Source organism: Thamnophis elegans, chromosome 7 (assembly GCF_009769535.1).
Source record: "Thamnophis elegans isolate rThaEle1 chromosome 7, rThaEle1.pri, whole genome shotgun sequence".
Classification (NCBI taxonomy): Eukaryota; Metazoa; Chordata; class Lepidosauria; order Squamata; family Colubridae; genus Thamnophis; species Thamnophis elegans.
In genome coordinates, this window is record NC_045547.1 from 46,548,496 (window position 1) to 46,576,354 (window position 27,859).

The 27,859-nt window shown below is 38.4% G+C and overlaps 1 protein-coding gene across 1 annotated transcript in view; it reads right to left on the reverse strand.

Moving 5' to 3' along the window:
* TRHDE (thyrotropin releasing hormone degrading enzyme) overlaps positions 1–27,859 on the reverse strand; it is a 272,257-nt gene that overhangs the window by 119,470 nt on the left and 124,928 nt on the right. The window contains exon 4 of the mRNA XM_032220641.1: positions 7,292–7,446. Within this exon, the coding sequence (XP_032076532.1) occupies positions 7,292–7,446 (155 nt within the window). The remainder of the gene's footprint in view (positions 1–7,291; positions 7,447–27,859) is intronic.

Sequence of the window (27,859 nt, forward strand, 5' to 3'; positions counted from 1 at the left end):
ATGCAATTGAAAATATGAACATAGCACAAAAACAGGATAGAACTACCTATAGACAGCTTCTCATTTTGGAAAGGGGGGTACTACAACTAAAATCTTTAGAGGTATTAAAAGAGGAGAAGGTAGTTCAAACATGGTTCCAGTATGGGCAATTACAGGCCAGGTGGAAAATAGATCAAAAAATTGGTTTTATCCAAGCTGAAGATAATTTGTTTAAACAAATAAGAGATCAAAGCTTAATGCATATAAAGAGGATATATAATGTATTAATACAGATGGATTCGGAAACAGAATTAGTTAAAGATTGTATGATAAAGTGGGCTCAAAATATTGAAGAACCAATAATGTTGGATACATGGGAAAGAATATGGGTAACAAATGTGAAATTCACACAAGCTCAAAACCTGAGAGAAAATTTTTATAAGATGTTCTATAGATGGCATTTAGATCCTAAAAAGCTGGCTTCTATGTATCCGAATGTACAGCCTAAATGTTGGAGGTGTGGTTCTCTCGATGCTACATATTATCATATATGGTGGACCTGCCAAAAGGTTAAGGCATTCTGGATAAAAATATTTAGATTTTTTTTTTTTTTAGATTTTATTTAGCATTTATAGGCCGCCCTTTTCCCTGAGGGGACTCAGGGCGGCTTACAATAGTAAGGTAAGGGGAGTGAAAGACAAAATACAAAAAAAAAAAAAAAAAAATGTGAAATAACTAAAAAGTACTAAAACACAACATTCACTCAGCATTCGGGAGGGGCAGAAGAGTTTATCCCCAGGCCTGACGGGCTAGCCAGATCTTGAGGGCTGTACGGAAGGCCTGGACTGTGGTCAGGGTACGAATCTCCATGGGGAGATTGTTCCATAGCGTCGGAGCAGCAACTGAGAAGGCTCTCCTCCGGGTGGTCGCCAGTCGGCACTGACTGGCGGATGGAATACGGAGGAGGCCCGCTCTATGCGATCTGATGGGACGCAGGGAGATTATTGGCAGGAGGCGGTCTCTCAGATAGTCAGATCCACTACCATGGAGCGCTTTATGGGTGGTAAGTAAGACCTTGAATTGTACCCGGAGATCTACAGGCAGCCAGCGCAGCTCGCGGAGGATAGGTGTTATGTGGGCGAACCGAGATGTGCCCACAATCACTCGCGTGGCCGCGTTCTGTACTAGCTGAAGTCTCCGGGTGCTCTTCAAGGGCAGCCCCATGTAGAGCACATTGCAGTATTCCAGCTTAGAGATCACAAGGGCTCGAGTGACTGTCGTGAGAGCCTCCCGATTCAGGTAGGGCCGCAACTGGCGCACCAGGCGAACCTGGGCAAATGCCCCCCTGGTCACAGCCGATAGATGGTGATCAAAACTCAGCTGTGGATCCAGGAGGACTCCCAAGTTGCGGACCCTATCTGAGGGGTATAAGTTTTGTCCCCCCAGCCTGATTGATGGTACGGTGGTCAAATTATTGGGAGGAAAACACAACAGCCACTCGGTCTTGTCTGGGTTGAGCACCAGTTTGTTTGCTCTCATCCAGTCTTTAACAGCTTCCAGACCCTGGTTCATCACGTCCACCGCTTCATTGAGTTGGCACGGGGCGGACAGATACAATTGTGTATCGTCCGCATATTGGTGATACTTTATCCCGTGCCTCCGGATGATCTCGCCCAGCGGTTTCATGTATATGTTAAATAGGAGGGGGGACAAGACCGACCCCTGTGGCACCCCATATGTTAGGGGCCTCGGGGACGATCTCTGCCCACCCACCAACACCGACTGCGACCTGTCCGAGAGGTAGGAGGAGAACCACTGCAAGACAGTGCCGCCCACTCCCACCTCCCGCAGTCGTCGCAGAAGGATACCATGGTCGATGGTATCGAAAGCCGCTGAGAGGTCAAGGAGAACCAGGATGGACGCAAAGCCTCCATCCCTAGCTCTCCAGAGATCATCGGTCAATGCGACCAAAGCGGTTTCTGTGCTGTAACCTGGTCTGAAGCCGGACTGGAAGGGGTCAAGATAGTTTGCTTCCTCCAAGGTACGCTGAAGCTGGAGGGCCACCACTTTCTCAACAACCTTCCCCACATAGGGAAGGTTGGAGACTGGACGGTAGTTATTAAGAACAGCTGGATCCAAAGACGGTTTCTTCAGGAGGGGTCTCACCACCGCTGCCTTAAGCTCGGTGGGGAAGTGCCCCTCCCGAAGAGATGCCACAACAACCGCTTGGATCCAGCCTCGTGTCACCTCACTGCTGTTGGCAACCAGCCAGGAGGGACACGGGTCCAGTACACAAGTGGAGGTACTCACAGCTCGCATAGCCTTGTCCACATCCCCAGAGGCAACTTCCTGAAACTCAACCCAGAGATGGTTTGCCAAGTCTTTCCCCTGTGTCTCAGCTGGCTCTGCAAGAGTGGAGTCCAGGTCCGCTCGAAACTGGGCAACTTTGTCCGCCAAGCCTTACCCTGTAAGGGGTCCCCCGTCTCCCTCCTATTTAGGAGGGAGCGGGTTATCCTAAACAGGGCGGCTGGGCGGGACTCGGCGGACGCTACCAAGGAGGCAATGTGTGTTCTTTTTGCCGATCTTAAAGCGCGAGTATACTCCTTGGTGCATGCTGTTACAAGTGCCCGGTTCAATTCGGACCTGTCTGATCTCCACAGGTGCTCTAGGCGTCTCCTCCGGCGCTTTATCTCCCGGAGCTCCTCGGTAAACCAAGGAGGCCTCCGGGGGCCGCTGACCCGGAGGGGCCGTAGTGGCGCAATCCGGTTTAGAGACCCCGAAGCTGCCGAGTGCCAGGCAGCGACAAGGGTCTCCACCGAACTGTGGGCGAGAGTATCTGGAATAACCCCAAGCTCCGTCTGGAACCTAACAGGGTCCATCAGTCGCTTGGGGCGGAACCACCTGGTCGGTTCCTCCTCCCTACGGTGGGGGTTTGGCCTCCGGAAGTCTAGCCTCAGTAGGCAGTGGTCTGACCACGACAGGGGTATGATCTCATTACCCCTCAGACCAAGATCATAACTCCACTGCTCCGAGAGGAATACGAGGTCGAGCGTGTGACCCGCTGAGTGGGTTGGGCCTCGAATTACCTGGGTCAAGCCCATGGCTGTCATGGAAGCCATGAACTCCTGCGCTCCGTCAGAGCATTCACCGAGCGAAGGCAAGTTGAAGTCCCCCAGAACTATAAGTCTAGGGAACTCAACTGCTAGCTCGGCTACTGACTCGAGGAGCGAGGGGAGGGCTGCTGCAACGCAGTTGGGAGGCAGGTACGTAAGCAGCAGACCCACTTGACCCTTGAGGTCCAGCTTCACCAGCAGGGACTCACACCCGACAAGCTCCGGAGCAGGGATCCTACGAGGTACTAAAGACTCCCGGACTACAATAGCCACACCGCCACCCCTTCCCTGGGCTCTCGGCTGGTGTAGCACCTGAAATCCGGCTGGGCACATCTCAACGAGGGGGACTCCTCCCTCCGTGCCCAGCCATGTTTCAGTAATACATGCCAGGTCTGCGCCCTCATCGGTTATCAAGTCCCGGATGAGGGGGGCCTTATGAACCACAGACCTGGCATTTAGCGACAGCAGCCTGAGACCAGGGTCCTGATCACTCGCACCATCTGACCTTGGAGTGGGACTCCTAGGGCCGGAAGGAGGGATCTCTGTAATATAGCGAACCCTTCTTCCCCAATGATGGCCTGCCCTAAAGTCCCCGCCATATCTGCCTCTCCCTGTTATGACCGCAATGCTCCGACCCTCTCCCGTGGATATGGCCCCCCCAACCACCCCAATGGCCCCCATATAACCCGCCAGGTCCTCCGAATCATTCATACTCAAACTCTCACACAAGCAGTCCTCACTAATAGAATTAAAACACAAATACAGCTAAATAAAAATAAAAGTGAGATCATTCATACAACCAGACAATCCCATGCACTCAACATACCAATTAAAATTAGAAAATGATAGGGTTGCGCAGGTTCAAGATAGTATTAAGTTCGTAGTAGTCCAACGTAATAATCCACCCTCTCCTAAGGGGGGGGGGTCACACCCTAATGGGGGGCTCCACTCTTCTCCTTCTTCTATGCCCCAAAGAAAAGTCCACAGCCGGAAGGTCAAAGTTCGATAGTATACAAGGCAGTCGTGCGTGATAAAGGGGAGGCAATGCCTGATGTTTATAAACAAAGATTGTTCAGTCTTATTCCCCTTAAAGTCCCAGAAGAGATCAGCGAACCACATAGGAGAAAGTCTCTTTCCTAGGGTTATATAATGTCCATAGTCCGGTGGGCCAAGATCTAAAACTGGCCCCAGCTGTTCAAGGCAGAGGGGAGGAAAGTGATGGTTTTCTTGATACCCAAACCTTGTCCCTACTGCTGCCATCATCTGTTGTTCCCAATATTCCTAATAAACAGTAACAAAGGAATAATAATTAAGGCAGCTGCGATGGTAAATGGGACAAGGCTGGGGGGAGGGAGGGGCGTCTAGACCTTCTTCCTTCCCAGATCGAAACGTCCTATTCAGGGCTCCGTCTTCCGTCCTCCGTTCAGTCCCCTAGCCAAACAGGCAAGCGGCCCAGGGACCCTAGGAGTGGACAGGCAGCTGGCAGCCGAGTCAACAGGATAAAACGGGAGGGGGATGTCCGAGGGGGGGGGGCTACGAGCTGGTAAACGCAGCCAATCACCCCAACCACCCCAACCACAACTCCCAATGGTCTTTAACAAGTTAATCCTCGCCTTCAAGATGGTGAGATGGTAAAAAAAATTAGTTAATTGAGCCCCCCAAGCTCCCCGTACCACTCCAAGCCTGTCCCGACCAGCAGGGAGGGGGGGAGCGCCGAGAAGTTGCAAAACGCTGAAATTATCAGCGCGGCGTCGCCTTCAAGATGTTAAAAAGATGGTAAAAATTAATTAATTGAACCCCTCAAGCTCTCCGCACCATTCCAAGCCTGTCACGACCAGCAGGGAGGGGGGGAGAGCCGAGAAGTTGCAAACGCTGAGATTATCAGCGCGGCGTCGCCATCTTCTCTCCCGTGTCGCAGTCGCCGAACCAAGCCGCCGCACAAGCAGTTACCGGTAAAATGCTGAGCCTTGTAAAAATCCTGGGACCAAATCCTTCCAGGGGCTCCGTTGGTAGTACGAATGGACTCCGGAGGTTCTAGATATTTTTAGTCTTTAGCACTGGCTTCTGAGGAACAAGAAGCCAGGCAGCCATCCGAGTCCCGCACATGCGCACTTGTGTGGATTATGGTGGATAATATGGTGGATTATGCAAAATATCTTTAAAAGAAGGATAAAGTTTACTCCTCAGTTATTCTTCCTAGGTATATGTACTGACTTTACAGTGGTAGAGACCAACTTGATTCTGCACCTAATAACGGCAGCAAGACTGTTGGTGGCGCAATACTGGAAGAAGGAAGACCTGCCTACAACTCAAGAATGGACATTGAAAGTTACAAACTTAGCCGAGATGGCTAAAATATCGACCTATCTTAAAGATCACTCAAATGAGAGATATAAACGAGACTGGAAAAAATGGATTGACTATATACAAAATAAATATGGGACCAAGAAATTCCAGTTAGCCTATGCTTAAGATCAGAAATGATTTAAATTGTTTAAAGTTAGCTCAGCAAGAAGAAGCTAAGATCAATGTAGAGATGTCATTAATTTCTTTATTTCTTTTTTCTCAATAGATTTTAGACTGTGTTTGTTAAAAATCCATACCGTGTACGGGTTCTGGGAAGTCGGGGGGGGAGGAGGGGGGTTGGGGTGAGGGTGGAGGGAGGGAGGGGCATATATTAGGCTAGACAAGAATTTGGTGGTAAACTAGAACTATTTTGACAGACAAAAAATTGTATTCCGATGTCTTACTGATTGAGGAATGATGAAATATTTGTTTGAAAAGAAATAAAACTTTTGAACAGAAATACTGATGTTACCTAAATAGACTCTATCAGTCCTGATATTTTTATATGCATTTGGATTTAACATAACTGAAAGCATGACAGGCTACTAAAACTATTTTATTATACAAAGATACACATGCAGATGTGTGTGTGCGTGCGCGCATGCACACACACACACACACACAAAATGAAAGTAACCTCATGCAATAAATTAAGAGCACTATAATCCTTCCTAAGTATGGTATGGTCCATATCAGTGGTGGGATTCACATACTTTAACAACCGGTTCTCTGCCCTAATGATTTCTTCCAACAACCAGTTCACCAAATTGCTCAGAAACTTAACAACTGGTTCTCCCAAAGCGATGTGAACTCGATGAATCCCACCACTGGTCCACCACCTGCAGAAAACATTTGATGTGTGTCTATGAAATTAAACTATTTAACTGTAAAGTGTAAAATTAAAGACAAATTGTTATTCATAAATTGCTAACAATCTTTGAAAAAATTAACAATACATAAAATTATACCGTTAATCAGAGGTGAGAAATATTCAATTATTAAATCTATTTAAGGATTTTCTTTGGGTTGTCTTACAACTCTGAAAATAGGCACTACTTCTTTTTACATATTTGTAATAGTTAAAACACAGCAAATTAATGTGCCTGGTAACTAAACATGAGTAATATCTTAGGCATAATTCATAGTAACAATATAGAGCATTGGTCACTAACCATCGCAAAGCACTAGATTTCAGAAAGCTGTTCTCTAAATTTCCAATTACAATAGGAATGTTGACACTTTGCAAGAGGATATCAATAAGACAGTCGATCAATAACCATTGTTCCACATTTTCTAGTAACCTAAATAGGCTTCAATATTGTGATCAATGCTATGATTGGTTTTATCATTTGCCTGATGCAAATCTGGCGTTAGGTTACCTCGGGAGGCAAAGGCGAGCTCCAATATCTGACATCAATGTTAGGAATTTCAGGTTTATGGAAGCTCTCTGCAGAGTTATTTGGAAGAGAGCTGGCAATAACTAATCAGAGATATTGAAATATCATTTTGTATCTCTATAGCAATACAAATCCTTTACAATATGACCCTATTAACTCTATTTTAAGGGGAAAATGCTCCTGTTATTTTGTCTATCTGGTTTAAAGAATTTGTATGAAACGAAGTGTTTATGTGTAAGCTTATTTATGAGTTCTCATTTAATTGCAGATAGGTTAAGATTTATTTCCAACTGATTTCAATAAGCGCTAAATACATCTTAAATTTACATAAAGAAATACACAAGATCTAAGAGGGCTCAGTTTAAGTTCAATACTATATGTTCACATTAAAAATCTTGGGAAATAGTTAAAATGTATTTCATTTAAAAGATAGTCAAGATATTGTTTATCTCCTACCTGATGGCATAGCTCATGCACAATAACCATGGTGACATCCAGTAAATATGATATGGAAGAAATGCTTGAATCCAGAAGTATCCTTTGTTCCACAAAAACATTTAATCCCCAGTTCTCCATTGCAGCATAAGGATGCTTAGGCACAGCTAACAGATCTAGAAACAGAATGAAATGTCCTTTAACAAGCTTGTGGGTTTTAAAACTCGCATTAATTAAAAATGATGGGACATGAAAACAATTCTGAAATGCAAGAATCAAAGCATTAACATTCCTGAGAAATAACACGTTTGATTGTTTAGCATATATCATGTCCTAAGAATCAAAATATGTTGTACTCATTTAAAATTCACTAGTGTTACCCATCATTGGAACAGACCAGAATCTCATACTTCAGCAATAATAATATATTAAAAAACAATTTTATAGTACTTAAATTTTGGCATCTGAATATCAAGTAGTAACTATTCATATTTGTCCATATCAAGGATGTCAAACTCAAGGCCCTTAGATCTGGTCTGCAAGGCCACTCTGGAAACAGCAAATGACCGGCCCATAGTGGCTCTGCCAACAAAAACGAAGCTTGGGAGGTCTGCATGCAGCTGTCCCAAGCTTCATTTTCACTGGGGGAGGGCTGCAAGAGGCTGTCGTGGCTGAAAACAGGGCCCACGAAGTGGTTTTGTGCCAGAGCAATTGGGCCATCACAGGAGCCCCTGACATGAGTGACATCATGCTAGCCATGCCCACCCTGGCTACACCCACCCCAGCCCCTTGAGGTCCTTAAATGAAATGAATGAATTTGACACCCCTGGTCTATTTCAAAAATTCAGTTTTATTACAATAAAGTTTGTTAATTAGAAGAGAAGGTATTACTGTCCTGACCACTTAGTTATTCAAAATCCACATGAGACTAAACACCAAAAATCTTGAACTCAAAGCTAGTGTGATAGTTGAAAGATTTAGTCAATGAGATTATTAAACTGCATTATTTTTCTTGTGTATATTTCTACAATTTGTAATCTTTTGCACATGAGTTGCATGCTATTTCCATAGCTTTCCATTTGTTCATAAGAATCAGGTTTAAAATATAAATAATGTGGTTAGCAAGCTTTATACTTAAAACATCTGGATATTTGTTTTATTTTGCTTGCATTACATGTTATCATGTACACAAGTGCATTAACATTATTTCACTAATAGAAATACCTTGATGCTAGCGGCATGTTTGTATGAATGATGAAGTGCATTTAATAGTTACTGTGAATTCAGATTTATTAGTACACAAGTAAGAGCAATCTATAAAATGCACACTTTGCGGTTTTGTGTATCTGTGCGTGTATATATGTACTGTATGTGTGTATGTATTATGTATGTATATATAAAATATAAAATAATTTCTGTCAACAAGCAATGGGAAAGCATGTTAAATTCCCCAGCATATTTTTGAATATGCTGGCTGTTTACTCGGTGTATTCTGAACTGCCAGTATCATTGCATTCCTTTTAATATCAGTATAATCCATTGTATGTCTGCTTAGTCTCTTGTACTCTCTTCCTCTCATATGAATATAAATGCAAATATTAACACCTTTCTTGCTAATTATCCCAGCCCCAGGCTAAGAATTCCAAAGGCTGGGAGAGTGGTTGGGAGACAAACAAAAGCCAAAGATGTGAAATTGTTATTCTTATTAGTTATTAGCTGTGAGCCAGCTATTCCAGTGAGGGAGTGAGCATTTTAAAGGGCAAAAGAGTGGGGGAAAGGAAAAGATAGTTAGTGTGATGTGATTTCCCACTTAGCAACTACTTTCCCAGTCTCAAATGTAATCACTAAATAAATACCATTTGAATATTCTTGATTTATCTAACAAAATCCTTAATTACATGTAACCCCCTTTTTACTAAACAATTCAAGCACTGTAGTTACTTGAGCCTATGTAACAGTGTCCTTGTGGGGTTTTTTTATCAGCATAATTAAGAAAGAAGACAAACAACAACTGAAATAGTGTAAATACTAACCACTTTAATGTAATAGAGCATAATAATCCCTTAAATCTTCTATTCACTTATGAATTCCACTTGGTTTTCAAATATTTTTTAAAATGATGGTTTGTTTTACTGATTCAATTATATGGAGCCCTGAAGCACCCCTAACTTGAAATGATCAAATATGCATAACTGAAAAGTCTTGTAAGACATCTGCAGCAGGTGTGCCCTAGATTTGAGACTTTTCTGCAAGACTATTATTTGAGAAGTTGCTGTCAGAAATCACTTTATTTCTTAGCAGAAAATGTATTTATTGCTTGACTTAGCAAATAAATTTCCAACAAACATATTGCTGGTCTACCTTCTTTATACTCCTCAATTCCTGGTCAAAACTGATTATTTCATGGATTATTTTTCTGTAATCCACTAAATTGTATCTTTTTTTCCTGCTCAGGAAAATCCTTTCCACAAAAAACTGTGTTATAGTACAAATTTTACATCCCTTACAAAGTTTTAGTCATTAGCTTCTGTGCAAGCAAACAGAACTAATTGATCTATATAAAATAGCCATATGTAGACCTATTTTGCTAAATAACCAAAGGAATTCCTGCTGTTCCATATATTTTATTGAGTGAAAGAATGCATCAGCCCATTTCCTCAGGCCAGGCTGAAGAATATAACTCATTTCATAATCTCAGGACTTTTTCTTCCTCTAGATATTAGCATATTCTTAGACTCACAAATCATTTGGTACAGAAATAATTTCCGTGAACATTAGTGCATTTGCTTAGTTCCATTTTAGGAGACTAACTGGGAATGTAAAAAAATATGTTTCATATGTCAAACTGGCTAGATAGATAGCCTTCACCTGCTATATTGTAATCTAGATCTGGTTGTGTGCACTGGCTTCATAATGTGAAAGGTGCAGAAAATTCTCAACTTCTGTTGCCTAATTTCCTTTTCTCAGGAGAGAAAGAGAGAGTCTGGTATGGTGATTAAGGCACTGGCCTAGAAACAAGGTGACTTGTGAGTTCTAGTCCCACCTTAGGGTGAATGTTGGCTGGGTGGCTTTGGGCCAGTCACTCTCTCTCAGTCAAAAAATAAAATAAAATGGATATAAATGAGTATGTTAACATTCTAAGAGGTATTCCCATCCACTTTGAACATATTTAAAAGAAAGAGGCTGGAGATTTTTAGTCTTGACTAACCAGTCATGTTACTGAACATTCCTACCTCTATTGCCCTTCCAAAAGTAATATATAAAATGAATAAATAAATATGACCAGCACAGCATAAAATAAACAAAGGGGAGAAAGTGTCATGCGTAAATGATTGTTCAATAAGAAACCTAGGGGTGTTTTAAACTAAATCTTTTTCACATGCTCTTATTTCCTCAAACTACTATACTATGTGAGGAAAAAATCTTTATACCAATTCCAATGAAACTTGTTTGGCTTTATATTAAAACATTTTTCTTCCTGTACTAAATGAGCCACAGTGAGCCCAGCAAATATAGATATGTGACCATGGTTTAGTGAACAGAGAAAATGAGAAGGATCTGCTTAAGCTAAAATGAAATGTCCATGAGAGGAAATATATATTTATGAGTTGATGTAGAAAAAAGAATAAAAATATTCAGAGTTCAATAAACTAGGTAATGTTAAAAGGAACAGTCATTTTCACAAAATTACATAGATAGCAATTTAGTTTAAGGAATATCTTATCCTCTGCTCCAAGGAAAAACTTGACATAGAGGGAAAAATGGAATATATATTAAAACAAACATAATTAATATCAGGCTCCTCATTTAAAAAAAAAATCCAAAGACATCCAGGCAAATATAGACATATTTTCTGTGTAAAGCTTGGGAAAACAGTTGCCTTATAGCAGAGATAGACAGCATAAAAGTTAATTTAATGTAAAGCATAAAAATAAAATGATATATTAAAAAGAAGAGAAAATCTTCATGCAGAAGAATAAGACAACATTCTGAAAAGGTAAGTCCTGCATTATCCTTCTGATGCAAAAAAAAAAAAAATTCAGAAAAGAGCAGAGCTGCTTCCATCAGCATTGCAAAAGAGCCTGCCTCATCTGACCTTGATGAGGAATACTTGCAACTTGTTTCAAACATTTAGTACAATGATTGGGAACAACCTATTATCTTCTGTAGGTATAGTGTAGATGCTGCACTAAATACCTAATTATCTAGTTACCTAATCACAACCACTTATTAACTACCTTTAACTACTGTAGTTGAATGAATGCAGAAGGATTCACCAATGTTAATGGAAATTCTCAGTCATCCAGATCAAACTTTGGGATTCACCAAATGTTAACACTTAGGTTTCTGGTGCAGCTCAAAGCTCTATGGATGAGTGGGACAATAATGGTCTTAATTTAGGTTGGATTCCAACTACCTGACTAAAGAACCAGTCCAGAATTCCACAGGATTTTGATGACCTGGCACTACGTTCTTCACGGAAAATTGATACCCAAATTTTCCCAATCGCTAACCAAAGGAAGCCCTCTGAATTTTTGAGGCCTTTTTGTTAGAAAAGATTTGGGATTCATGGTCTTCAGAAGTGGACCTGTCTCAATTAATATACGGCACAATACATACTTTGGATTGTATTCCAAACAAGATTAAAGGATACTATGAAAATATTCCATTTGCACTACTGCATACATTAGTTTTGACTGACTGTCAGGTAGAATAGCTGATGAGTCCAAATGGTTTCTTTAAAACAAATTTTGCTAGTTTAGTTGAAAGCTTTGTTGATGCTCTGACCTCTGCCTACAACATCAAGGATGACTTAAGTCATCAATAAAATCACTCCTAGCAATCTTACCCCATCTCAGAGCATCCTGTCATCTTTTTGATACTGAGGTATTAAAGGAAATTTAGTGAAAAGATTGATGTCTGGACAAAATAATGAAACATGCTATGAATACAATTGAAGATAGTTAAGAATCCATTTGCAAACTTATTCTGTAGCATGAAAATCAAGTAATAGATCTCTCCTCCCTCCCTTACAGTGTCTGTATAATGTCATTTTAAAGAACACCTTCACTTGTGCATATAAAGTTGTCTGAATCTGCAGAAACTCAAAGCTATTGTTTTGATAGGTAGATGGGATTAGTACAGTAGTCAATTTATTATGGTTACAGTTCACATTGTATTGAACAGCTATTCTGAGGAAAGATCAGAGCAAACCATTTTGTCAAATGATTTCCTTGTGCATAATAACCACTGGAAATAGATTCTAGAATAAAACCTCACCAAATTGGTTTAATTTAATGCGGACCAAGTCAAAACTAAGGATGTGAGATTGCTGTAAACCTTCACTGTAGCATCTATAACACCTATAAAATTCACATACACATACCACACAGACACACACACAAATGAAAGCACCTCAATAAACACTGTGCAATAGTAGCATTCAACATAACATATATTGCCAAATTTTGTAATTTAGAAGAAAAGTAATTATTTTACATGGAAATTATTTCTGAGGGATTCAGCACTTTCAACTGAAGTATGATTTTACAATTATACAGTTCATACACCTACATTTACAAAGATAGAATCAAGTACTTTCTCACCAAAGCAATTTTGTACACAATATAATCTACACAAGTAGATTATAAAAACTACTGTTTAACATAACTACTATGTTTCAATTATTCTGATATATTTATTGTTTCAGCAATTTTATGAATGTGAGCCATTTGCAGTTGTTTTAATATGAATGGATTTTCTTACTTCCCTTCAATCTTGTCTGATTTGGAGACTGGCTGGACAAGTCCCTGCAATTTTCTTGGCAAAGTTTTTCAGAAGTAGTTTGTCTCCTTCATATGGCTGAGAGAAAGTGATTAACCCAAGAACACCCAGCTAGCTTTATGCCTAAAGTGGGGTTAGAGCTCATAGTCTCTTGCTTTATAATCTAATGCCTTAATCACTACACTACATTGGCTCTCAGTGTGCATATAAATAAATTTGTAGCACTCATATTTATTCAAGTTAATCTAGTGGTTAAGCAGGGGTGGGTTTCAACCAGTTCACGGCGGTCCCCGCGAACCAGTTGGTCGGCAAACCCAGAAGTAAGTAACTTCCGGGAACGGCGAAGGGCCCACCCGCCCGCCCACACTCCTTACCGGTCTTTGAAGGCTTCTGCGCTTCCACGCAGGCGCATGGCACATACAGCGCCTGCGTGAGTCTCCGCGAGCAGCTGGAGCATCGCGCAGGTGCTAAGACGCATGCGTGAACTGCGCGTGTGCACGAGGACGCCGCCGGCCCCGTTCCAACCGAACCGGTTGGAACGGGATTAGCAACCCACCCCTGTGGTTAAGGTACCAGGCTAGACAACCAGAGGCCATGTGTTCAAGTCCCACCTTAAGCATGAAAAGCCAGCTGCATGACTTTGGGCCAGTCATTTCCTTTAAGCCCAATCCATCCCACAAGGTTACTGTTGTGGGAAAATAGGAAGAGGCAGGTGTGTTAAATATATTTGCCACCTTGAGTTATTTATAAAAATAATAAAGGTGGAATAGAAATAAATGAATAAAATCATACAAGTCTTCTTTCTCTATTTTATTCTTTTTGCTTTGTTTGCATTAAGTGTAACTTTAATTTAATTTAATGAATGGCAATCTAGCTTCTGTATCTAGTAAATGTATAGCTTTAATTGAAAACCACATTGTGTAATAGCTGGATAAACAGTTGTAGGATTAGGAAGAGAAGCTGTGCTTTGTAGTTTTTGTATCTCAAAGTGGGTATTATTCCACTCCTATTTCAGGACATCAGTTTGTCTTTCCACAGACTATATATAATTCATTACCCCAGTCAATAGATCATTTTTTTCCAAAATAAAGCATAGAAACTAACTGTGATTTTTCAGACCACTGAGAGATTGAAAAAGCATTAAAATGCAGTCTGCATAATATCAATCATCATGGCATTAATCTCTGTAAATGTTTGCCCCAATTTAATAATTTTCTGTATTTTAAAAAAGCCTCCTGCATTTGCAAATTATTAAATAGCTGTGGAAGCACCCTATGCAAGGCACACATGTTCTCAAACTCCCCTTTTAAGAAGCAAGTTAGAAATTCCTTATTTTGGGGTGGGTTTTTTTTTATACACTTAGTCTGTTGGGACATATAGATACGATCTTGTAACATCTCATGATCTTGCTAGAAACAGGAACTATTTCACCTATACTTCATCACTTTCTAATCAACAGTCATAGGTTGATAACAAACTTACAACCCTCCTCTGAGAATGATTATGTCTCAGTTTATCACACACCCTGTGGCTATATATGAAGGTGCTCTGAATAAACCATTCTGTTGTATTATGCAGACCACTATAGCATACTTTGGCAACAGCAGCACATAAAGATATGTACTATAACTGAATTATGCTGCCTCCCTGTATATAACATTTCAAATATTATTTAATGTAATTACTGGAAGAAATCTTAAATGTGGTCAAGAGAGTAGGATGTCTATGATTATATGTAAGAGAAACAATGGGACTCTGAATCTTGCTCAATACTTTTAAGCTACTGATACATTTTATTTTGAAGCCATTCCTTCTGGAATAAATAAGTAAAGCAGAAATAAGTAAACTAATGAAAAAGAAAAGTCAACTATCAACATAAACTACAAATAAATGTGAAAAAACTATCACAATAAAAAGCATCTAAGAGATCCATAGTAACCCTTAAATTCCAGGACTTTAACAATATTGTTTTTAATGGTAGAGTTGTTTTACTAAAACAATTGGCAGAAATTCAATCTTAGGAGTTTTCTTTGAATAAGAATGTGCTAATTGGTACTTGAAATGATCTGGTAAACTTAAAAGCTTAAACATAGTCTGTAGTTTATTGGTATGATGAAATATTTTATTGAAATATTCATAACCATTTATCTAAGTGACTAAAAATCATGTCTCATTTATGTTCACGCGTAATATGCAATCTAGACACTCCTTTGTGTTACAACAGTGGCAGGCAATAATCTTGATCCTGTAAATTTTCTACAAAGCAACACACAATTTAATAGGCTGGATGGTAGTGAATTCTTCTCCATGTATGTTTTTCATTTTAAAAACACTCTTTTTTTCAAAGCTTCCTTTTCTCCTAGCAGGGGATTTCCCTAATCTTGAAATCTAGCCAAAAGAAAAGTATAATAAAAATTTGCAAAATGTCCTTCACATTCATCTATGCTGCCTTTCCAATATTCTATCTACTTATCTGACACTTCCAGATGTGCTGTGATTCTATTTGTTCTAGAATTGTTCAAACAAACAAACAAACACAGAGATAGAAAGCAAGGGAATTTCTGAAAATTATTACAAAGTTATTTGTGAGACATTTGGGACAGAAATAGTATTATCAGTTTTGGGGTCATGGATTAGCTGGAGTTGTCTTCGTTCTTGCTTATAATCAGGATTTCAAAATTGCCGATGTTTTAGTACTGCTCCTTTCTGCAAATGTATTGGAAACCACTGAGAGACTTTCTGTTGTGCTACAAAGTAAGTAAATTAGTTAATAATTTATCCAGTAAATAAATAAAATAAAGGAAACAAAGAGGAAGAAGATCAAAAGGGTCAACATTAATTATTTAATCCATTTGGCTTAATAATATTTATAGTATATTAAATCTAGAACATTAAATAAATATTTTTGAAAGGCTTTTTCAGTGAGTTTATTAGCTATTTTGGAACTATTGATGAGGACATTAAAATCCATTTGTGTTGTTTGGAATTGTTCTGCTAGCAGCAAGATCTGACTGCTGGCCCAGTGCTAGATTTTCTTACCAACCAGGGTTTTCTTCGAAAGAAGAGAGAGGACGAGAGGTCCCAAGGCTTATGGGGTGAAAGAATTCGATGTGACTGTTGGCAGGTCCAGAAAAGGGAAGGAGTTGGAGGTAGTGGCAGCGAGATACAGGGGAAACAAGTGATGCCCCTTTAAGGAAAGGTGGAAGAGCCATGATAGAAAAAGAAGGTGTGGTTGTCGTGCAGGGATATGAGCTAAACTGAGGACTAATCTGCATCTCCCATCTGTCTTTTTTGCTAACTTTAGCTCCTTACAGATCAAAATGGACAATCTGAATCTTGAGCTAGCCACAAACAGGCAGATGAGAGATTGCTGTGATATAATCCTGGCAGAGTCTTGGATAAAGTCATCTGTTGTGGCCCAGCAGGAGCCGTTGGAGCTGCCACCAGACTCCGACAGCGAGGAGCCCTATGAATCGGCTTTGGAGGATGTGGAAGATCCTGGACAGGGTTCCGACTCCGAGCAGGGCACAGAGAGGCTGGTTGGCCACCAGGAGGCACCTGAGCCTTGGGCCAGTGGGGAGGAGACAAGGGAGTGTGATCGTGATGTCATGCATTGGAGCAGTGGGGAGGAGCCAAGGGAGTTGTTCCTGGATGCCCAGTAACAGAGAGCTAATAGGCGTATGGAACAGTTACGCAGTTACAGGAGATAATTGCACTCAGCTGGTGGTAATTAGGCTCATCTCAAGACTATAAAAGGAATGATTGTACCCATGCCCTTTGCAGGAGTCAATATATTCACTTGAGCTGGAGAACTCTCGTGGCTAGCTTGGCAGGCTGGATTGCTGCCAAGGTTAGTCTGTGCTGGATTGCTGCCAATGTCTTGTCTGTGCTGGATTGCTGCCAAGGCCTGGACTGTGCTGGCTTGCTGCCAAGGTCCTGTCTGTGTATGAATAAATCCTGGAAGTATCTTTGTCTTGGCGTGCTTTGGTGTAGGGTGAGGGGGGTCAGAACAGTCATCTATTCTAGACAATGCCATCAGTGTGATGGGGTTTACAACATTTCAGCTGAACAGGAGCTGTGCCTTTGGGTGGAAAATCTTGTGGTGGAGGTGTATTTATATTAATGAGAGATGGTGTACTAATACTAAAGTAGTCTCCAGCCAGTGTTGTCCTGATGTGGAGTGTTTGACTGTTAAATATAGACCCTTTTATTTGCCAAGATAATTTACTGTTAATCTAATCATAGTTATGTACGTATATCCCCATCATCATGCCAACAAGAATAAAGATTTTGATATAAGAGGTGTGAATACTCTGGATTTAACTTACTCTAACATTGAGGTAATGCACTTATGGCTGCCCCTAACCCTGATTTGGCTCTTCAGATCATCTCTCTGTGATGCTTATGCCAGTATTTAAGCCTTCATTAATTAGAGAGAGACCAACGATGAAACAGGTGACAGCATGGCCAGTAGGAGCTATGGAAACTCTACAAGATTGTTTTAGATGCAAAAATTGGAACATATTTAAAGAGGCTGTTATGATTGGTCTACATACTGATGTGAACAAGTATGCTTCTACTATGTCAGCTTATATTCAAAAGTGAATGGAGGATGTCAGTGTTCTTCAGACTTTTATGTGGGTAAATGAGAAATCTTGGATGTCTCAGGAGGTACATGTGATGTTGAAGGTGAGAAATGCCATCATATTTTAAGACTGCAATCATTGTACCAGTCCCCCAAAACTATTTAATTGCATGCCTTAATTATTACCGTCCAGTTGTTCTCACTTCTATTATGATGAAGTGTTTTAAGAGACTGGTAAAGGATTATATTGTTTCATGACTTTTCCCTACATTTGACTCATTACAGTTTGCTTATTGGAAGAACTGTTCTATAGATCAGAGGTCTCCAACCTTGGCAACTTTAAGACTTGTGGACTTTAACTCCCAGAATTCCTCAGCTACCAAATCTGGCTGAGGAATTCTGGGAGTTGAAGTCCACAGGTCTTCAAGTTGTCAAGGTTGGAGACCTCTGCTATAGATGATGTATTTTGGCACACACTTGGTGGAGAAGAATACTCCTGTGCGAATGCTGTTTGTTGATTTTAGTTCGGTATTCAACACAATCATTCTTCATTTGGTGAACAAACTGGCCCTATTAGGTTTTAATACTTCCTTATGTAACTGGATACTTGATTTCCTATTGATAGGCACCAAGTTGTGCAAATTGGAAAAAAAAGTTTCCAATTCCATTACTGTTCACCTTGATGACCCATGACTGCTGTGCCAAGTCTATGGTGAATCATATTGTGAAGTATATGGATGACAGAGCAGTGGTGGGTCTTATCTGGGATAACAATGAATATGCTTATAGGTACGAGGTGAAGGCTTTGGTGGACTGGTGCAATAAAAATAACTTAGTTTTGAATATTAACAAAACAAAGGAGATCATTGTTGATTTTAGAAAGAGCAGCATAGTTATGCTCCACTTTGTATCAAGGCTGCAGTTATGGAGGTGGTTAATAATAGTAAGTATCTGGGGGTACAGATGACTAACAAACTGATTTGGTCTCTTCATATGTTATCTTTATTGAAGTTTGCAAACCAGTGTTTGCATACACTTTTTACAGACACACAATTGAGAGTGTTTTAACAAACTGCAACACTCTTTGGTTTGGTGGCAGTAGTACCTCAGATAGACAGTTCATACAGTGGTAAGGACAGCTGAGAAGATTATAGGAAGCTCACTTCCCATTATTCAGGATTCTGTTAATAGGTGCTATGTGATTAGAGCTCAAAGCACTGTTAGACTCACACACCCACTTCACGCTCTGTTTCTATTGCTCCCCTCTGGGAGGAGGCTTCAAAGTGTGTATAGTAGGACTACTATATTCTGTAACAGCTTTGTTTTTTATGCCATCTATCTTGTAAATTCACAGGATTCTTTCTTTCTTATATATATACATTTGAACTAAACTATGATGTTTCTCTGTGTCATATATGTGGGTATATGTATAATGGTTATCTTTTTAGAGAAGAATGCAATGAAATTTCATTTTAATGTATGCTGAATAGCCTACATTTAAAGTGACAATACAGTTTCTATTCTATTTTATTCTAACATCTATCTCACTGTGAAAATTGTTACATCTAATTACATTCGTAAGATTTATGAGTTGGAAGTAAATACTAGATCTTAGAATTTTTGAATTAATATAAATATAACAATATATCCCTAAATATCCTAAAAATAAGTGAAATAAATACATTTTAACTTATAATAATTATCTGTTTAAAAGTACCATTTAAGGAAAGTGTTTGAAGTCTTTCGGAGGGATCCATACATCAGATTAACTTTAAAAGCATGAAACGAAACAATGAATATAACTTTTTTAAAATATAGAAAGCATATTCTGCTATTTTAAAATACTGCAGATAAGGATGAAGTTACATTTTAGATACATATTTGCATTACATCTGAACATTTTACTTTGGTTGCAAGACTCCAAAGTAATAAACAAAATTCATGTTGACAATTCTTTCTGCAGACTGATGTAGTCAATCATATTACAGTAAACTGTAAATATACTATATATCACAGAAGTGAGTACACAACCTCACATTTTGTAAATATTTAAGTATATCTTTTCATGTGACAACACTGAAAAAATGACACTTGGCTACAATGTAAAATAGTGAGTATACAGCTTGTATAACAGTGTAAATGTGCTGTCCCCTCAAAATAACACAACACACAGCCATTAATGTCTAAACTGCTAGCAACAAAAGTGAGTCCATCTATTTTAGCATGATGCATATCCTTGAAGCTATCTCTAATACTGATGAACTATCACTATCTGCAAAGTTATAACCTCATAACTAATGCTTTATTCACACATATTAGATAAATTGAAATATCATTTTCACTTATGCTATGTGTATGTTTTTCAGGTTGCTTTTTGAAGAGTAGAATCTGCTCTAATACAACATCAGGAGAAGCAGTTTTATAATACTTCTCACATTTTATTCTATAAAAATAAATTCAGTCATTTCAATTGCTGTTGCAGCTCATGTTGCAAAAAAAATATCATAAATCCAGAAAGTAGTTAAGTAACTCAAAAAATCATAAGCTTAAACTACAATAATAACATATCCAAACTGAGCAAAAGCAAATACTGTGGAAACACTACATTATTGATAACAACATATTCAGACTGATCAAAGCTCAATGGCTGAATACATTAACATGTATAAAATTCTGAGTTAATCCGTGACTATTGTTTGATAAAGGATCTTAACTAGTATAGAATTAAGATCTTTCTAGTAAGCACATTCCTAAGCAAATCAAACAATTCTGGGCAATATACATTGTTCTGCATGTCTACAATCTTTTTATGGAGTCTGTGCCAGGTTTGCATTAAAATCAGAACACTGGTAGTACTTAGAGTTTCTAAACAAAGTACAGTATTTTAACTTCATGAATAGCTATGGACAACAAATATGGATGACTCCAGAATGAATGGAAGACTCACTCCCCATCAATGTAAAGAACTTTAAGCTAGAATTATATATTCTAATATTCATGCAAGATTTCAGTTTCTTATATTCTTTAATGCATTGCACAGAAATATGAAATCCTTATAATATGATACCAGAGAAGTAGAGTGGAACAATTAGGAAAGAAATGAATTGATGGGATTGCACAAGAAGAAACATTTTGCCTGTTGAAGAAACAAATGAGAAAATTTTCCTGAGAACTGAAAAGGTAACTCTAGAAGACTATGGAACACTGAACTGAATGAGAAATCATCTATACAACCTGAGACATAAACTGCAAGGTTAAAATAAATGTGGTGAAGGTATCTGATAAATGATGCATCTCCAATGATTCTTTGGTAATTTACATGTTATATAATAAGCGAATAGTTTAAAATTTTATTGCTTGATTAAAGTGCTAATAAAATAAAAAACAGTTAAGAAACAAAGGTTGCACAAAAAGGTTAGCACCACCTTTGGACAGAAAGAAAAGTGTAAAAATTCAATGAGGTTTTGGGATGAAGAATATGGGGTTTAAATGAAGAGATTTACTTGTATTATAAAACAGCACATTTCAGTTTTTCATCATTATTTGGGCTTAGCAATTCTTTTTCTATTCATATAATGAAAAACAAGTCATTATGAAAATAATAGACTGTGCACAGCTTGCAATTTTTATTAGTTAATATTTTCACACCTTAAACAAGCATACCATTAAGATTAGAGTTTCCTTGCTGCCTTTTTGTCAAGCATACTCAAAAGTGTGTAGAAAAGTTATTTTATCTCTTATTGTTTCCATCTAACAATATTGGTCACTAGCAAAGTGTAATGTTGTGCCAATTCTCTACAATATTGTCTGCTAAAATACTATGCTACTTAATAGGATAGATAAGAAATATAAGAATATATTTCCATGGAGCAGATATTAACTTCTGCAGAGCATATTGGAATAACACACTTATGAGGGTACATCTATTCACATAAGCATGAATATTTAGCCTTTCCCCTCACAATTATGAAGTTACAAAACCAACAAAGTATCACAAATCTTTTTTTACTAAAGGTACAATGAAGTATTTATATAAATAGAACAAAATTCAGTTGGGTAAAATTTAATGCACCTTTCTTATTAAATATTTGGTTTTAAATTAGGGTAGATGGGATCCCACTTTCCTTTGAACAATACAAAGTTTGTTTGCACAACTATTGATAAATTTATTCTCTGAAAAATTGAAAACAATATATTTGTTTTAAAAAATGCTATTCTTACTTTGCTAATATTTTAGCTCATGTCCATTATCATTATCATATTTAAGGGCAATCCTGTAAACACCAATAGGTAGCAGTGTGTTTAATAGCACTTATTATTATTCAACAAGTCTTGACCTACTGATTCCATAACCAATTGCCCAAATGTGAAAAATAAGATGTTGAGTGCTAACAGTATATTTTAGCTCAGTAAACAATAGGGAGCTGCTACTTGAACAAAGCAATAGCAATTGCCATATTATTTTTCCACCGTTGTTTTTTGTGTGCAAGTAGAGTCAAATGTCTTTTAGCATTAGTACAGATGCAGAACAGTAGCAAAAATATGTGAAATAGGCACTTGAAGTGTGAAAATGTTTTGTAGCAATGCTAATAAAACTAAGCTAACTTACAACAAACGATCAGGACTGAAAGACTAGCTCACAGAGACTTAATAAGCAATTAAGATAACCAGATTGTAAGCAAGTACTAAAGATCAAGACCAATCCATTGTCATTTTGCTGAGCCAAATGCCAATATGCCTCAATTTTATGCACTCTGTTTTCCAACAACTTGTTTCCAACATTGCACTCAAGTACAATGAAGCAGTCATCTCATTTAAATTTTGAAGTGTCTTATCAACTATGCCTGCATATTATTATTAGCCATAAACTAAGTCTTCAGTCATTCTTCCCAAAAGTTTAGGATAATGATCAAAACAAATATAGTTCAATATATTATTCCTGCATAGAATATCTTCATTACTAGATTAAAATGAAATGTTGAAGGCAATATATCTAGTATAATACAGTTCTATTTTTCATACTTAATAATACCCCAACATGAACCTACACACACACACACACACCCTAATTAACAGAATATCAAAATGATTTTACTAAGCGATGCTTCATTACCTAAAGTATAAATTTCATAGTTTCTCTGATACTCCACATGTGATCGAAGAACAGTAATATGGTTGAAATTACAAACCTTTTAATTTTCAGTTTTATAAACTGTTAAATATTTATATTGCATTAATATATTTTGTTTAATAGATGCTCCTTTATTCTGATTTAAAACATGTAAGCTTAGCTTTTCATATACATGGTTTGTTAATATTTATGACAGGTGGATTCTAATTTATCTGCTTTTAATACTAATATAGTTAAAGATATAGTCATAAAAGCAGAATAGCATTAGCTTGTCTAATTTTGAGATAGATACATACATACATACATACATACACACACACACACACACACACACACACATATACATATATACATATATACATATATACATATATACATATATACATATATACATATATACATATATACATATATACATATATACATATATACATATATACATATATACATATATATATATATTCAAATAATAACCTCTATAAATTGTTAACATAATTCCTGAAACAGCTGTTGCCAGAAAAATACAAAATATTAAACCATCAGAAGTTGATTTAAGAGTTAGAAAATTCAACAGGAGAGGAAAAAGATTTTGTGCACCATATTTTTTTTAGTGTTTTTCATTAAATTTCCTAATTTTAAAAAAAAGTCTGAAGGTGTATATTTATATAATCCTGAAAGCCCTCCTAAATATCCACTAAGCCAATTACACCACAGTCCATTGATATATACCAGTAGCAGCATCAATTGCAGAACAAGTATGGAGGTGGCTACTAGAAGACACAGCAGACATGAAAGGGAAATTTACTCACTGGTAAAGGAGTACGTTAAAATCCTCTGTCTTCTCCCATCCTGCTTACGCACTGCAGGAAGAGCCGGGAAAATTAAAGCAACAATGGGAAGCCAGGGAAACAATGGGGCAGGCTGGAAGAGGAAGAGATGAGGACACAGAATCAATTAAAGGAAAAGGAGGAGAAATGGTATAATCTGCCAGGGTGCTGGCCTAGCAGCAAATACAAAACAGGACACATTCCTCCATATGAATTCCAGGCAGAGAAAATAAATAGCCATGAAATTAGAAGTAGGAAAGAAAAGTGGAAAAGTGATTAACCAAATTGAACACAAAGCCAGAAGGGCACTATTGCTGCCATTCTCTTGTTACTAGGCAACTACCGAGTCCCAATCCATCCCATAATATTTAAACCCTAATTAGTTCTATAATGAGGGTCTTGGTCCTCTCTCTGCTTGGTTGTTTTCTTGCAGATGTTTTATTATCCAAACTAGGTCAGTGCCAGTAGGAAGAAGATGATGTTATCAAGTTTAGGTAATGAGACATCTGCAAGAAAACAATCAAGCTCAGAGAACATCAAGGTGTCTCCTTCTTTCAGTCCTGAGCTACAAATATTCAGCTTTATCAGTAATACAACAGTGTTTCCTGCATTTCCCTTAACAATGGAGCTCAGTTAGACCAAGGGTATAAGACAGTTTAGCTTGTTAATGGATTAGCAAATACCACGGAGTCAAGTGCTATAGCCACCAGCTAGCAAAAGAGTAAACAGCCTGGAGTTGGAGAACATAGAGTAGACAAAAACTTATTTTTGCCTCTTTTCCCAAATCTCCACTTAATTTTCTTGGCCAGCCCTGAAGAAAGCTCAAGGTACAGCATAATTGATTTATCTTTGCAACAGGAAAGAACAGACACTCAACTAAAAATATAAAACAATAAAGGAATATAAATATGGAGTTTCTTTCCCAGTAGGTCCTCCACTTCCATTTTATTTTATTGAATGAAAGCAAGAAAAATCTGAGGTTTCAAGAGGCATATTTCTGGGCAACTTAAAAATAGGAATAAAAACATTAGAACAGCATGATTCATGTAACACAAAGATGCTTAGATAGCACTAAGATAGAAGTAAAGGTTGGAATAGTTAAAATATTATATCTTTTCCTACAATATCTAAATGAAAAGAAGCTAAGTTGTAATATTCACACACTATTCTGAATACTTTACCAACAATATTTTGAAGTAATTAAATGATATGTGTTTGTTTTTGTTCCCCATCTTTTAAAATATATTATCATATGCAAATCAATTAAGTTTTGTTCTGATGTCAAAACTTATATGTTGATAGTGTTGGTCAACACTTTTAAGGCTATAAAAATCAGGTATAATTTTGTCCTTTTACTAAATTAAATTATATCTCCTTTAGCTATCTAGGATAAAAGTCTACATACAATGACAGTACATTTTTTTTAGTTTATAACAATACAATTTGCCTCATGATCTCTTTTTCTTCTTCAGGATTTTTACAGCTCCTTCAAAGAACTTTAAGACGCATTGCCGTTATCAAGGAAGAGAAACATAAATCTTTGGTTTATATTGATCTTTCATCACATTGTCATTCCTTGCTTTTGGGAACCTGGAGACTAATGCCAATGTATTGATACTCAGGAAAGAGATAAATTATTTCCAGATAAGAAACACCAAACCTTTTAAAATAAAATTGATATTTATCAGCATTTAATTACACTTATTTCATACATCAGTGTGCTAATATGCAATGACTTACTTCAAAAGTTGTCGAATTGCTGCCATAATAGCTTAAATCCATAAGAAATAAAAGATATTAAAAAGGCTCAAAGAGAGAGAAACTAAAAATATGATTGTGCCTTGTCAATTCAGTATATACAGCTATTGGACTAATAAACTAAGAAGCTTTAGATTCATACTGGTAGTATCATTTCATTAAGACTGAATCTGTACTATTTATTGCTGTTAGCCAGGTGCAATGAAAAAAATAAACACAATTATCTTTGTTGCAGCTCAAACAAGGGGGAGGATTGCTATGACACACAGCAAATCATTAGTAATCTCAATCCTTTCCATATAAAACTCCAGATATTCCAAATAGTAAAAAAAATGATAAAAGAGATCTATTGCATATCAGAACACCTGCAACATGCTGAGTTGAGCAGAAATTACGACTCAATTGTGTATGCATGCAGAAAAAAGCAGTTTAGACACAGATAGGCCCAAGGGTTTTTTGTTGTTAAAGCTTGCAATGAAAATATTAGCTATCTTATTATTTCCCATGAGGTAAAGATTATGATTTTATATTAAGTTATGGACTTAAGTATATTCTTATTTTAGCCAAATAATTTCATGAATATTACAACTTTATATTTATTAAGTTATAAACATTTTATTTATATTAGGCATTTTTATATGATTATTATGATGTTAGTACGGTATTTATACAATAAAATTTCAGTTAGATTACAACAATCTTAAAAAGAGGAATAGCTTTTCCAAAACAATAGATATTCCAGTACAACTAATGACTGTGGAATTATTACCGGGAACCACTGGAGGAAGTACGAGTTAGGGAAGTCTGTCATAGAATCAGGAGTTATACAGAAAAGGCACATTCCTAAAAATAAAAGGCTGAGGCAACTTTGAAAATGTAACTTTAGGAAAAGGAATAATAAAAGAAAATAGAAAATTGGGATTAGCATAGAAAAGAGTAAGAAAAAAAATAGTCCCTTTTCAAGGATCAACTAAAGAAAATGAGTTAGATAATGGAAGTAGTTGTTAATGTGTCTCTTGGTACATTATGGGAGGACTATCCAAATAGCAGAGGAAGAAGAATACTTTAGGCCACTCCAATCACAATACACTCTGGGCAGCATATATACTCAATACAATAATTGGATAAAACTCAGTATCTAAATATGCAGTCTAACTACTCCAAGCACTGATAGCATAATTTTCATCTACACATTCAAAAGAACTGTTCAAAAGACATTCAAGACCCGTGATAGTGAACCCATGGCACACGTGCCACAGGTGGCATGCAGAGCCCTCGCTGTGGGCAAACCAGCTGCCCCAGCCCAGCTCCACTAGCATGCAAATGCAGGCAAATGCCTCCTGCTGGCTAGTGGTTTTCAGGCCAATGCCGAGGCCCAGGGCGGGGGATGCATAAGCATACAGGGAAGGGGCGCACACATTGCACAGCAAACTCCAGCGGGCTGGGAATGTGAATGGCCTCGCCCCGCAGTGTTTCCTTGCTCACTTGGAAGCCTCTTTCAGACTTTAAGTTTAAGCCTGTTTGTCTTCATCCACATACTAATAACCTCCAAGGACAGAGAAAGGACCCCAGTCACATTTTTCAGTGAAAACTGAGTGTTATCAGTATATTGATATTGTACAGTCCATGATGGTGAATTACCGTATTTTCACCCATATAACCCGCCCACGCAAATAACCCGCCCACGCAAATAACCCGCAGGTTTTCGGGATCGTGTAAAATATTTTCCGTATACCCTGCCCACGCATATAACCCACGACGAGTAAGGGAGAAGGGAAACAGCTGAGATGGGGGGGGGGAGAAATGGAGAAAGAAGCCTGTGCAAGCTGGGGAAGGGGGAAGGAACGGAGAAGGAAACAGCTGAGATCGGGGGGGGAGAAACGGAGAAAGAAGCCTGCGCAAGCTGGGGAAGGGGAAAGGAACGGAGAAGGAAACAGCTGAGATCGGGGTGGGGGGAGAAACGGAGAAAGAAGCCTGCGCAAGCTGGGGAAGGGGGAAGGAACGGAGAAGGAAACAGCTGAGATCGGGGTGGGGGGGGAGAAACGGAGAAAGAAGCCTGCGCAAGCTGGGGAAGGGGGAAGGAACGGAGAAGGAAACAGCTGAGATCAGGGTGGGGGGGAGAAACGGAGAAAGAAGCCTGCGCAAGCTGGGGAAGGGGAAAGGAACGGAGGAGAAGGAAACAGCTGAGAACAAACGGCAGGAAGGGAGAATCCGGCTCCTTTATCATAGGGAGAAGAAAAACCAACCAACCCCCCAACTTCTCCCTTCGTTTTCATTCCTGGCCCTTTCCAATTGTCAAGCTTTTTGCCTCATTCTTCCTACTTCCCACGGAGAAGTAAAACTCCTTAACTGCTCAGGTTGGGAGCTCAAAAGGGAAAAATTATATGCTGGACCTTTCCCCCTCCTCCCCATCAGGGCCCTTTACACATTTCCCCCTCTGTTTATGGAGCTATTGCCAGCTTAGGGACCTTGAAGCTTCCCCAGAAAAAATCTGCTTTCTATAT